Below are 15,000 nucleotides of genomic sequence, written 5' to 3'. Positions count from 1 at the left end.
TAGAAAGAAAAACACATTTTCCTGCCAATTCAAGGAATGAGGAAATCAGGATCAGTCACTAAGGCAGGGCTGAACACACATGGAGCCATCTGTATGTAACAAAACTCACTAAAATCTAAAGGGGACAGTACATAAACCTGTTGACATTGGGTTAATTGTCTTTACACATAGATGGCTCCACTTGTACTAAGTCACCAATGAGCCAATTGCGACTACTACTTGTCTCACCTGTTTTTTCTTTTCCTTGATTTTAGAAAATAATTTATGGTATCTTGTATTACTATTACCAGTGTCAATAACATCATAGTAATTATAATGTCTATAATAAAAAGAACACCATCAATATTGATAGCATTAATAAAAAAAATAAAAAATCTGCAAATTCAAGGAGAGGTGAAATTAGCCATCAATGTGCTGAGACATTTCACAAATATATAAAAAATGAGCACAGCATTTTCCTGGTGCCACTGGGTTAAAATGAGACAATAAAAAAATATGTTTGCTTTTAAGGGAATACAAGAAATGGATAGAAGAATGGAATATTGAGGCAAAGATTAATATGAACTACAGATCTACATAAACCCACTGATCTAGATGAAGTGAAAATCACATCATGATATATGCAGTTATGAAAAAATTTAGCTTAGAGCCAGGGTGATGGAATATGCAGTCATGAGAATTTTGGCTGAAGGCCAGGGTGACATATGACTCACTATCAGTACACAAAGGTCTTCAAGGAAAATTACACTCTGTGGGCATTTAGGAGGGGCTCTAGCATTATTTCCATTAGTAAATGAGTGTGGAATGTACTATCAGTGAGCCATGACTGGACGACTGCTGGCTCCATGGAGGATAATATTTCCATGCTTCAGATCCTAGTCATGGGAGGTGGCACAGGGCATATCATAGAAAACTGAAGATTACACATATGTAAAAAATTTAACAAATAAGAAAATGTGACTTACTGCTATTTTTATTACAAAGAGTTTTAGACTACTTAGAGAGAAAATATGGAGCCTCGGCAAGGAAAAGTAACTTAACTACTTGCCACTGGGGAAAATGCATAAAAAATAAGGAAAATGCTGTACTTGTGTGTGTGTGTGTGTGTGTGTGTGTGTGTGTGTGTGTGTTGTGGGGTTGTGTGTGTGTGTGTGTGTGGTGTGTGGTGTGTGTGTGTGTGTGTGTGTGTGTGGGTTTTTTTGTGTGTGTTGTGTTTTGTGTGTGGTTGTGTGGTTTTGTGTGTGTGGTGGTTTGTGTTTGTTTGGGTTTTGTTTTTTGTTTGTTGTTTGTTTTGTGTCTCTGTATATAGATGGCTCTACTAGTGCTTAGCCACAAAGGAGTCAAAGGCTCCTCACATGAGTGTTCATGTGGGCCTGCCTATGAGCAACGCACTCAAGAAAGCCACAACTCTAAGAAAACCTATGCTCAGATTTCGGGCCACATGCAGACAGTGAGGCACCCAGATCCAATAATAACTTTATGGTGAATGACTGCATGACTAGCTTTCTGTTATGATAAACATTGCAGCAAATAATATGTTAATACCAACTTCCAGATACTGTATATAACTTTATATAATCTTTTATCATCTTTATATAGAATATTGTGTACAAGAAATAAGAATTCTTACATTTCAAAGAACTGTACAAGACATTTTATAAATAAAGAGAATAGCCCCAAACTCTATCTTATATGTATCTATACTCACGCAAGTTGGGATACTGCTGGATCCCTGGGAAGGTATAGTTCATTTGAGGTGCTGTTGGCAGTCCTCCTGGGTAGCCTGGTGAAGGCATCTGACCTGGTGGAGGCACAAAACCAGGTGCCATAGGTTGATGGCATCCTGGTGGGGCCACAAAGCCAGGTGAGAAGGCTGACCGGCATTCCTGGTGGGGACACAAGCCAGGGCAGAAGGCTGACGGCATCCCCGGGGCCACAAATTTCCCGGTGCTGAGGGTTGAGGTGGCATCCCTGGTAACCAAAAGGAAAGGGCAGGAGGCACACCTGGATTCTGGGGAGCTAAACCAGGTGCTGCAGGCTGGTTCCAGTAAACGCAGTGGACTAAATATACGAAATTCTCTTTAAGAGAATCGATCAATGATTAATAAAAAGGAGCTGAGTGGTAAGGTTTCCATGACAGCCATTGGAGACAAAAATAAAAATGAAATGTAAAAAGTCCTTCCCTATTAGGTGATAATATAATACAATGCAGCATGAAAAATTTTCTAATGAGGGGGTTAAAAATATATAAAGAACAAATAAGAACTTATGAAAAAATCAAGGAATTCCAGCAATAACAAAGGTGGCATCTAAGAACAAGTTAATTGGGATGAACAAGTACAAAGAAAAAGAGCAAAAAAAGTATTGGAATGTGGATGAAAGGGAGCGAGAAACAAAGTAGCCAATCTTTCCTCTACGTTTAATTTAATGTCAATATTCTACAGAATCCAAATTCGAGGTTGGCAAGGTGGGACAAGCATCCTACGCCCGACAAATGTCTCTTCTCCTGTGCATTTCACCCTCTTAATTCAGCACTACGGCCGGGCAGTCCTTCGTGGGCCCTCGCATAAAATTTCACGTCTGGAAAAGGTTTGGGTTTAATTTAAATTGTAAAAAAAAAAGGTTTTGATAAATATTAGAGAGAGACTTTCTTCCCTCCCTTTGGTTTAATTCTTACCATTAATGAGAGGCAGCAGAAAAAGAAAATCCAAAAAAGAATATAAGATAAAAAGGTATCACAGTGCCTACCTGTTTAAGTGTGGCCTTGCTTAAAGACTTGTGTCCGGTAGTTGAACACTCTGCTTGAGCAAAACTTCTGGCCCGGGACGTAGGCCTGAGCGGGGAATAGCGGACAACCATGGGGACAGAGGGCCACTCCTACACCAGAAACAGCAAAGGTACTTGTGCTCATTGTACTCAATCGGCATCTACAGGATTGGAAGAGAGGGAAGATGAGGAAAGGAGCTACAGTAAATAAATAAATGATAATATAATAAAAAAGACATTGAAGTTTAACAAATTTACATACTCCTGGTAGGAAGTTAAATCAAAGAGAATCTTAATGACAATACGAATTTAAAATACTCTTAAAAGTAAGTAAACTATTAGAACAATAAAAATGGAGATGATACTCATGATCACAATAAGAATATAGAAAGAACCATAAATATTTCGCATTGTCCTAAAATTCTCTATACCCTAAAAATCTAAAACTTAAATACTGATGTTATTCCCCTCAAAGTGTCTAGCCTCTCATTACTAACTTGAGCCTGGGGATCTCTGTTTAAATCCAAGAGAGTGTTCACTGAGTAGGGCCTTTTAGCTTTCTTGTCTATGCCCCATGGAATGTCCATTTTGGCTTCGCAGCGATGTCGCACTGGCAGTGCTTGACTCAGAATGGAATTTCCCTTTGGAGAAGGGAAGAGAAAATTGAACTGATGGGTTCCTGGTGGGAGTTCATTTTTCTCACCTGAAAGAAGTGAAAGAAATTAAAAGTCTTTATGAGAAACTCTCATATACATAAAATAAATAAATAATAGGTAAAAAATTTAAACGTTTGTGAAATTTATATCAAATCCTATTTCATATTTTTTTTTTTTATATATGTATGTGAAATGTAAAGTTGATACATAAATAAATAATTTAATAATATTAAAGATAGCAAATTTAGATAGTAGATAGATAGAGTCAGATAGAAAAGCAGAGTTTGGTAGATAGATAGACAGATAGATGATAGATAGACAGAAATAATATCAGACAGACTGAAATACGGGTTTTTAAAATAATATGGTTCCTTTTGTAAGAACCCTTTAATATATATAGGATGTTTCTATGTACAAAATCCAAAAAATAAAAAAGAAAATAAAATTAAAATATGAAGGAGGAGAAGAGGAAGAGAGGAGGAGGAAGACGAGGAAATAATAATAACTAATAAAAGTATAATACATTTAAAAATAATAATAAAATATAATATATAATCAATATATAATAATAATAAAAAATAATAATAATAATAATAAAAATAATAATAAAAAAAATGTCAATCGATGTCACCCGGAAATACTGTGCTCTTCTTCTTTCTTCTTTTCTTCTTCTTCTTCTCTTCTTTCTTCTTCTTCTCCTTCTTTTCTCTTCTTATTCTTCTTCTTCTTCTTTTCTTCTTTTTGTGTGTGTGGTGTTGTGTGTGGTGTGTGTGGTTGGTGGTGTGGTGTGGTGTGTGTGTGTGGGGTTGTGTGTGTAAAGTGTGTGGTGTTGTGGTGTGTTGTGTGTGTGGTGTGTGTGTGTGGTTGTGGTGTGTGTGAAATGTTTTGCACAGAGAAGGCTTGCTAGTGCTTAGCAAAAGGAATCAATTAAAAGACCTTGGACTAACTGATTTCACTTTTTTGAATGGCAGGAAAAGTTTTTATTTCAAAGCTAAGATATCAATGGGTTTTTCATTATAGATATTAAATTATATATGTTAATGACATATAACAGCAAATATGAAAATATTTCGAAATCAAGGCACGTATATATAAGAAAAATTTTGAAAATCAAGGTGAGCAGGCAGTACTGAATGCTAATGGTGCTTAGTGGAAGTGTAGCTATCTATAGTAAAAAAATTAAAAAGAAACTCACAGTGGCATGACATGTACGTGCAGCCTGCTGTTGGATTTTTGGGGGATAATGGTACTATAACAATGATAATAAGTAATAAGAAAAGATGATGATAAGGTGATAGGGTGATATGAATGTCAGGATAAAGGATATGGATATGGATAGGATAGGATAAGATAAGGATAAAAATAAAATTAAGAATAAGAATAAAATCAAGTAAAAGAAAAAAATAAGAAACAGAATATCAATGAAAAAGTACAAAGAATAAATAAGAATAAAATTGGAAACTTAAATAACAAGGGAAACACGCCATGTTATAGAAAATGAAAAAAAAAAAATTAAAAAGGAAGGACCAGAAAAAAAAAAAACAAACAACAACAATTTCAACCTCCCCATACACGATATTCCCTGGAGTAATACGTCTCCGAACTATCATAATTCACCGTTTCTGTCTCACTCTGGCCATCTCTCTGAACTGTTTTTTGTTCACTCCAGTGAACTTTTCCTGATCCTTTGAACTTCACTTCAATACCTGAAAAATTTATTATATATCTAAATGTGATTATGCACAAATAAATATCCTGTTTACTTTAAAAAAAAAAAAAAAAAAAAAAAAGCCCAAAATTTGTCATTATGTATTAATCCTTTGTACATCATGTGCTCATTAATATTCTTTTATATTCTGTCCATGAAATATAGCAGAGAATTTCAGCTATTAATATAAATATCTTGTTGGTATACTCTGCATAAACTTAATGGATATATAAAAACATCAACAATAATAATACTTTTGGTAATTTTTTGTTTCACACAGCCATCTGACACTGCAATTATTATTCCGTTTTAATTGTTCACATTGTCATAAGCATGAATCTTTTGTTATTTTCTATCATAAATAATATGAATAAAAGTATCGTTAACTATTAATGAAGTAACCAAACCCTTCTGTGTCTAAGTCCCTATTATTCCTGGGGATCCACAAACATAGTGGTATGAACCAAAAAACCTTCATAACCAGGGGGCTTCAAATTACTCCTCTACTTGCCCTGTGTATTCCGCTATCAGGGGCTCTGCTGTCGGACCCCCCCCCCTATCACTGTGGAATTACTCTTTGTGTGTCATTTTTCTTAATTTCTGATGCTATTTGCCTTAGCAGATTATTTCATATATAAGGGAGTGTAATTTTTCCCTTCTTTATGACTGCATTATTAGATTTTACTGTAAATGCATACACAATTATTATATGTTGCACAACTTTCTTATTATCAATTTGCAAAGAAAATACCATAGATAATTTTTTTTTCATTCATCCATCCATCAATTACAGGAAAAGTTCATCTTGTGCCATATGGCTGTGTGAAACTGAAGCTATACCATAGTTTCACTCCAAGAAAATATTAAAAAGAATCACTAATTTAATTTCATAATTTATAATTGTTAAATTTACTCCCCCCTACAGTCTAACTGTACTCACCCCTACAGGGTAACTGTAAAAATACAATCCATCACTTCTACAACATATGAAAACTTACCCCTACAGGATGTTGGATTACTCAGTGATACAATTATGCGACCTGTCACAGTCTGTCCGGAGAAGAACACAGCAGATGGGTTGTCAAACTCAATTATTATTGACTTGGTCATGGTGTTTTCTGCAGAGGTATATGTAAAAAAAAATTACTTTTTCCTATTAAGATGTTCAGTTTGGGATAGTTTATAAGAAACATCAATCAGTTGAACTTTAATAATCAAAAATTGTAACATTTTCAGTTTTCAATTATATCAAAGATAGTGAGGTAAGTTCTAAATAAAATTAAAAACTTATCTAACTCTCCTGAATGTGCTATTAACAGTGAAATATCTTATAAGTATTGTTTATACATAAGGAATTACAACAGTTTACATCTGTTGTAATTCCTTGTATTGTACAAAACATCATATATATAATAGCTTTGGTATGTTCTATAAAGACCTTGAAACCTAACTTTATTTTTTTTTTTATCTAAGGTCACAGGAAACATTGCACCACTTTAATGTAATACTCAAGTTGCAAGATTATCCATTTAATATATTATGATAATTTATACATATATATATATATATATATATATATATATATATATATATATATATATATATATATATATATAAATGAATATACAGACAAATGGATATATTGTCGTAATATATTACATATATTAACACACCCATGCTTACCATTTATTTTCCTTTGGTCTTGCCTTTTGAAACTAAGGCCTGCTTTATTTTACATATCTACTGATTAACCTTAATGAAGGCACAATACTTAACAAAGAAAATATAATAAATATTTTCAAATGTGATCTATAATTGGATGTGTTTCATTACTTGATATAATTTTTCACAACTTATAAGGTACAACGCAAACCAGAAAAATATATATAACTACTGAGTGATCACTAAACTGTAATGCTGACATAACTAATACACATAATACTACACTGATTAATTTAAAGTAATTCACAATAAATCTATGATACACTTAGAGAACCTAAATAATGTATCATAGTATACCATTCATATTCTCTCAGACACTTGTTACTACGCTACCTTACGTTACTTCTTTTCGTCCATATATATCAAATACACCATTAATACCATACTATACAACTTCTTACCTGGATCTTTATGGTGATCTAAACTTCTTACACACAGTAGGCACTTCTATCTGGGGGAAAAAGGAAAAACACATTAGTTTATGGAAAATACTACTAAAATTTCACAGTCGACATCGCTTCTTTCAAACTTGCCACCTTCAACATAAACCCATGTTTTTGTTTTGCTTTTTTTAATTACAATTATACAAGAAATAATTATATCACCCCTTTGATAAGAATCGCCACCAAAAATACCATAAGACACTATAGAGCCGTGCGTCTGCCTAAAGACTGGGGAAGGAACATTATATTACACGCGGTTCTTCTATATCACGCACCAGTACGGACCATACAGGACAATTTTGTTTCTTTTTACCATAGTAATGGAATGACGTAGCGTGATGGTCATACCGTTAAACAGTGAAAGACACGTACTTACATTCGTTAATGCATTAATTGTTCTGTCAGATGGGTGTCAGTAGGTAAAAATGTATGGCATAGAGGGTGATATCTTTGGCTGTGCTCCAACAGGCGGCCCTAGAGGAACTCGCTGGCTATCGGGTATTTGGGAGGCGTGGCTTCTACTGACTGTTTCACCATGTCTGTTCTGTCTTTCTGCCTAGCCTGCTGTCTTCTGTCTGTCTCTAATGCCTAGCTTGCTGTCTACTGTCTGTCAACCTTTCAATGCCTTTCTCTATGTGTCACTATCCTTTCTTTTATGAATGAGTCAAGCTCTTCGCTCTAGAAATATGTCTCCCTGCCTGTATTTCTGTTTGACTTGTTCTTTTCTGTTATCCAGCATGTGCCTTCTTCAACTAGCCTTATCTCTCTTTTTCCACTATATATTCTGTGGTTCTATTCCTCTTTTTATTTCTTAAATATTAACTCTCAGCAGCATACCTCGCTCTCATTTCGCTTTTCGCTTTACTGTTCTATTTCTCTTTCCATATCTTCCTACCCGCATACTCTGTGGCACTGGGGGCGTATCTTAATGTCTTTTCTTTCGTCATATTCGCATGCTGTTGGACACTCGTGAAATAGAGCCTCTCTCTCTCTCTCTCTCTCTCTCTCTCTCTCTCTCTCTCTCTCTCTCTCTCTCTCTCTCTCTCTCTCTCTCTCTCTCTCTCTCTCTCTCTCTCTCTCTCTCTCTCTCTCTCTCTCTCTCTCTCTCTCTCTCTCTCTCTCTCTCTCTCTCTCTCTTCGTTTACGTGTATTTATATCCAAAGATAATAAGAGCTAGAATTACTAAGATACACAATAACTTAATCAATTCAATGATATATATTTTGATTAAGAAATAAATTCTACAATATCCCACAAAAGTCAACTGTACGGCCCGGGCAGTGTTGCCATACACATGTAGGACCAACAGTGCCGGCAACAGACTAGAGTGGCCATAATGTAAAATTTCTCGGTATATAGAAATACATTGCTTGGCTCCCTTCATAGGCATAACCGGTCGAGGTTCAGCTTCTCACATCTGGCTTATCCCTACAGAAGTAAAATACAAATTTAAGGTTATAGAATCTCCCGTTTAAAAAAGAAATAACGAATGAATTTTCCCTAGTATAGCAACAGTTCACTGGCATCCCTTCATGGTATTCACTCACTGCTGTCCTTGTGTAGTCCCAAGGTTAGCGCAATTACATGAAATTTGACTCCTGTAAACAGATCGGATGTGTATACTAACTACACGGAGAAGGGAAGTCTTTGGATATAAAGTCGGTTAGCTATGGATAGGAAATGTGAAAAAAAAAAAATAGAACTGTATGCGATGACCTGACAATTTCACAGGTGTCCTTCAGTTGTGTGAAATCCTTCTGTGATTTTTTAACTTTTCTTCATCAGTATTGTTTAGTTAGGGTAACTGATCTTTTAATGAGAAATATACAGTTGTCTTTATTTTATCTGAGATATTATTATTATTCGAAGTACTTGTATAGAAATAATCTAATAATAACACGATGTCCAAGTCGAAATACAGTTATCTTAAATATGGAATGACTGGGGGATGTTCATGTATATATTTTCATATTTTATCAGTGAGAATATCTAGATATTTGCCAATCTGCCTGCCATGGCTGTGTGTCAAGACAGTCACTCTGTGCTTTAACATCAATAATCGAATGATAAAGAATTGATGTGGCAACAGTTCTGTCCTCTTTGAGATTCATGCCTGGTGTCTTGCAAGGTAAAGGCAAGTCACGAACATGTGATTATGCCAACCAAAGACGGTGACTCAGCAGTTATGAGGAAAGATAGGATGGAAAGACAGATGGAAAGAACGAAACAGTCAGCTAATCCATCAGCCTTTTGGCTGATGGATTGGTTATAAACGACGTAAGTTAGAAAATAGGCGATCTAGAGATCTAGAAAATAGAGATCTAGAAAAAAAAAAATAGACAAATGCTAAATAAGGAGAGAAAGAGAGAACTGTGTGTGTGTGTGTGTGTGTGTGTGTGTGTGTGTGTGTGTGTGTGTGTGTGTGTGTGTGTGTGTGTGTGTGTGTGTGTGTGTGTGTGTAACATATATATATATATATATATATATATATATATATATATATATATATATATATTATATATATATATATATGACATATACATATATATATATATGTATATATTATGTATATTATATTAAATTATATATATATATTACTTAATATAAATATATATACATGTATATATACATATATACATATATATACGTATGCACAAGCATGTGTGTGTGTGTATGTGTGTGTGTGTGTGTGTGTGTGTGTGTGTGTGTGTGTGTGTGTGTGTGTGCGTGTGCGTGTGCGTGTGCGTGCGCGCGCGCGTGTGTGTGTGCACAATAGGCCTGTGATTTGCAAGTACACTTAGGGAAGACCCCCTTCCCTCCCAATACAGTACGCTCCAGCCTTTGAGACATACAGTGTTGTAAGATATAAGATATGGTGAATGGTAAAAACGATGATAATAAAGTAATGGTAAAACACAAGCTAGTAAGTGACTATTGACTCAGACCATGTAGTTGTTACCTTCTCTTACTAAAGGAGGTTGCATTTGTCCTCTGTTTGAAGGTTCCGTTATTCCCGATACATGATCAAGCAATTTACTGTTACTTGAGTGATCCTAAAAGTAATATAGTAATAAACAAAATGAGAGAAGTGGAAAGCTAGAGCTAAAGCAAGTGTTCATAAGAGAATGCTCAGTCGCGTGTGTCAGAGTGCGCATATGATTTTCTCGGAACAATAGTTTCTTGTTTTCCAAAAGAACAGTCTTGACTGTTCCGGGGAGAGAACTGCATACCAAACTGTTAGAACAATGATTCTCTAAGTCAACCAGTGTATGAAAATGTATGCAGACTGCTACATGTTATGAGAAAGTATGTAGACTGCTACATATTATGCAAAATACGTAGACTGCAATTTTTTAAAAATATGTAGACTGCTATTAAGAAAAGTATGTAGAATGCAAGATATGAAAACAAACAGTGTATAGATTGTAAATATAAATATCAGCAACTTGCGGTTGCACTAAGTAATGACACTTTTTTTTATTACTTCGAAACTGCTCTTACGAGAACGACATATCTATAACTTAACCAGATAATCTTGGGACCATATCCCAAAGGGAAAATAAATAAATAAAAACGAGTAACTGCTGGACTTTTGGTGGTAGTGAGTCCCGTTAGACGTGACCGTTTTCTATGTAATAATATGGTATGTAGTACCTTGGACGCTAGCCAGTGGTTGTGGTCTATTCTTTAGAGACAGTCCGACAGTAGTGGCTACACAACACCTCGCATAGCTTGTCCTTTGCTGGCATATCGTATCCCTTGTAACTTGCACCCGTATTGGTACTTGCCAAATAATATCTTCATACATTATCTTCTCATTGACTTTATCTTATCTGTCGATCAAGTATATAAACGGCTCATAGGAAAAGTGGAAATATATGTCCAAGTGAAACCAAAAATAAATAAGTAAATGAAATAGTTATTTTTATCATCCTTTGTAAGATACAAATTTCCACCTCTGTCTGAAAAGTGTTTCTATCATACGCATAATATTTTCATTCACATTACTGATAAATTACTTCCTTGCAGCAGGAAATGTGTGATACATTTCTGTTTAAAGAATGAAGTGTGAAATCTACTGAAAGTATGATTATTTCGAAAACGGAAAATATACGGCAAAGTTCGTCCAGAAAACAATGGACATTTTAATGAGTAAAACGTTAAAGGCTGCATTTTATCTTGTATGAATGGGCGTGTCAGTGATTTGATACGTTATCACGTGCAAGAACAAAGGAGTTGTGTAATAAAAACAAATCCATTTAAGTAATTGTTACTGTTAAGAGATCATGCTGTAAAGTATCAAGTACGTTTACAAAATGCCTACATTGAATGCACAAAAAAAATACTTGAAATGAATTCATTATAAATTGTACTATTAATATATGCACTCTTATTATATCTGCTGACAACAAAAGAATTACAAATAGCAGTTTTGCACCATGTGCTTAAAATATATAAAAAAGGCATAAACAACTCCAAAAGCAACTTCTGTTATGTACTGTAACTTTCACCTGCTTGATTGATTCACTAGTCAGTAAACAAAAAATATCAGATCCTTGGATAAACCGCATCCGTATTTTGCAAAACGAAAAAACAACAACGACAAACTACACGCTGATTTTTTGGGGGAAATATAACATTATTAATAATAAGGACCGATTTTAAATTCTGGATATGAAGATCACACAGAGACTGCCATCTCGCGCGTTCATTATCCTCTTAGACAGAAACATCAATCACTAGATCTTCCTCAACTTACTGGTCTACCCTAGACAAAACAAAGTATGATTGTAAAAAAAAAATATGCCATTAAAATAGAAGTGAAATTTGTCGTAACAAAGGCAACAAGCCCATACGTGTCCCTACGCTGTGTCTGTCCGGGGAAAAATCATTAACCGGGGCACCAAAGAAACTAGTCCGGCGCCAGTCTGCCTGACTCGAATGTGTGTGGAGATGTTTCTTGCAGAGGAGGGAAAGAGAGAGGAGGGGGGGGGAGAAAGAGGAGAGAGAGAGAGAGAGAGAGAGAGAGGAAGGGAGGAAGAGAGAGGGAGGAAGGGAGGGAGCGGGATGAAGTGAGGGGGGAGGGAGAAAGAGAGAGAAAGAGAGTGAGAGAGAGAGAGTAATAGAGAGAGAGAAGGGGGAGGGGCAAACAGACAGACCGGCAGAAAAAAGGTAATACAGAGATACCGAGAGGGAAAGGAGGTAGGTAAAACAGATAATGAGAGAGAAGGAGGAAAGAGGAAGGGAGGAGAGAGAGAGAGAGAGAGAGAGAGAGAGAGAGAGAGAGAGAGAGAGAGAGAGAGAGAGAGAGAGAGAGAGAGAGAGAGAGAGAGACAGAGACAGAGACAGAGAGAAAATAAGGGAGAGATAATGAGAGAAAGACCGACAGAAAATAGAGACCAGAACACACACAAAATCGACAGGTTGACAAATAGAAGGATAGAAAAGACGCTATAAATACAAAGAGGCGGAGAGAGAGAAGGGGATAAGAAGATATGTAGAATGAGCAAGAATCATGTCTATGGCATATGCATTTGTAAAAACACTCTCATAATGAGCCGTCACGACTCATTACTTTTGCGGTTGAAATGACGTGCAATATTCTCTTAATCTTTATGTGATACTAACCTGAATTCAACAGAAACCGTGTACTTTTAAAGAGACAAACGCGTTTCGGCGCAATTCAAAGAAATGCGCTGGTGAGAAAGAAAAAAGAAAAAAAAAAACAGCATGAACGGCGCCAAAGTGACACCACTGGGCTGTTCTCGCGCGAACCACACCCAAAATATCCTTTTATTGTTGTTGATTATCATCGTTACAATAAGAACTTCATTCTACAGACACTATTACTATTAAAGCTTCGTGATTAATGTAGCTACATATATTTTTATTTGCTAATTCATGGCCTCTCTTTTTTCCGTGTCCGTCAATCGTAATTCTATTTGAGATTAATTATTCCGGTGTTTACATTTTTAGCCACAGAATTGCTGCTATGAAGAAGGCATTGGACAATGATAACAAAAATTTATAGAATCAAATTGTTATTACAGATATTTCCAAACTTGTCGTTGACATCATTATCCTAACTATTATTGTTTTTATTGTTCTAATTATTATTATAATATTATCATGATCATCATCATCTGCAGCAGCAATGTTATCATCATCATCATCAGCAGCAGCATCACCATCATCGTTATCATTATCACTGCTAATATAAAACAATAATGAAAAGCATAAATATAACGACGAGATAATGAAAGAAATCTGCAACATCAACAAAAGTAAAGCTAAATTGCAAATAGAATCTCCTAGGACTTGCCTATACGTACTGCAAGGGTAGCCAAGCACCTAACTGTATTTTCAACAGCGCCGTATAAGACGGGGGGAAGCTGAGGCGAGAAACTCAACTTCCACTGCTTTCTCTTCACTAGTATGTATTTATGTATTCTATAGCTGACCTTAATTTCTTCACTTTTATTAAGCAGGGAAATAACCAAGACATGTGTGTGGTGAGGAATGAAGAGCGAACAAGTCATATGATCACCAGAATAGTTTACCAAAAAGGAGAATCAGAAAATTAGAAAAATGAATGAACGGAGTGCTATAATCTAATTATAGTAATATGTTTTACTCTTATTTACTCCTTTGCTCTTAGCATTTCATCATATTGCAGTGCATGAAGTATAACTGAGTGTGTAATAAAATGTTTTGATGTAATCGGTTTCGAGTCGGATTCCAGTCTCTCTTACTACGAATGCAACCCACAAACGCAGGCACATAAACACGTGTATGTGTGCTTGCGACTGCGAGAGAGAGAGAGAGAGAGAGAGAGAGAGAGAGAGAGGTGTGTGTGTGTGTGTGTGTGTGTGTGTGTGTGTGTGTGTGTGTGTGTGTGTGTGTGTGTGTGTGTGTGTGTGTGTGTGTGTGTGTGTGTGTGTCTGTGTGTGTGTGTCTGTGTGTGTGTGTGTGTGTGTGCATATATATATATATATATATATATATATATATATATATATATATATATATATATATATATATATATATATATATATATATATATATTATGTATACATATATATGGGGACGCGGTGGCCGAATGGTTAGAGCGTCGGACTCAAGACTGTCACGACGGCAATCTGAGTTCGAGGGTTCGAGTACCGCCCGGCACGTTGTTTCCCTTGGGCAAGGAACTTCACCTCGATTGCCTACCTAGCCACTGGGTGGCCAAGCCAGCCCATGTCAGTGCCGGGTAAATAGAGATGGTGGAAAAAAAAAAAAAAAAAAAAAAAAAAACACCGGGCGGAAGGCAATGGCAAACCACCGCTCTAAATTGCCAAGAAAAAATCATGGAAGCCCATGATCACCAAGGCCGCGGTGGCCGAATGGCTAGAGCATCGGACTCAAGACTGTCACGACGGCAATCTGAGTTCAAGGGTTCGAGTCACCGACCGGCGCGTTGTTCCCTTGGGCAAGGAACTTCACCTTGATTGCCTACCTAGCCACTGGGTGGCCAAGCCAGCCCAAGTCAGTGCTGGTCCCAAGCCCGGATAAGATAGAGAGAATGATTGACTAAAAAAAAGGGTAACACCGGCACTCTCCGTGGAAAGGAACTGGGGACCCTACCACGTACTCACTCCAAGAGCAAGAGCAACATGAAAACTACAATTAAGTATCATGCTGTGACCACGGCGGCTCAGACATG

The 15,000-nt window shown here is 36.1% G+C and overlaps 1 protein-coding gene across 1 annotated transcript in view; it reads right to left on the bottom strand.

Annotated features, from left to right (window-relative positions):
• The window catches only part of LOC119575507, a 9,989-nt gene extending 2,475 nt beyond the window's left edge, over positions 1-7,514 (bottom strand). The window contains 9 exon segments of the mRNA XM_037923159.1: positions 1,709-1,867; positions 1,909-2,077; positions 2,749-2,804; positions 2,807-2,927; positions 3,264-3,469; positions 4,985-5,128; positions 6,129-6,248; positions 7,254-7,299; positions 7,458-7,514. Coding sequence (XP_037779087.1) covers positions 1,709-1,867; positions 1,909-2,077; positions 2,749-2,804; positions 2,807-2,927; positions 3,264-3,469; positions 4,985-5,128; positions 6,129-6,248; positions 7,254-7,299; positions 7,458-7,490 — 1,054 coding nt within the window. The 5' untranslated portion in view covers positions 7,491-7,514.
• Between the last annotated feature and the right edge of the window lie 7,486 nt (positions 7,515-15,000).

The sequence above is a fragment of the Penaeus monodon genome, chromosome 7 (genome assembly GCF_015228065.2).
Source record: "Penaeus monodon isolate SGIC_2016 chromosome 7, NSTDA_Pmon_1, whole genome shotgun sequence".
In the NCBI taxonomy this organism is placed as follows: domain Eukaryota; kingdom Metazoa; phylum Arthropoda; class Malacostraca; order Decapoda; family Penaeidae; genus Penaeus; species Penaeus monodon.
Note: the sequence above shows the minus strand (reverse complement) of the source record. Positions and strands in the feature narration are given on the sequence as shown.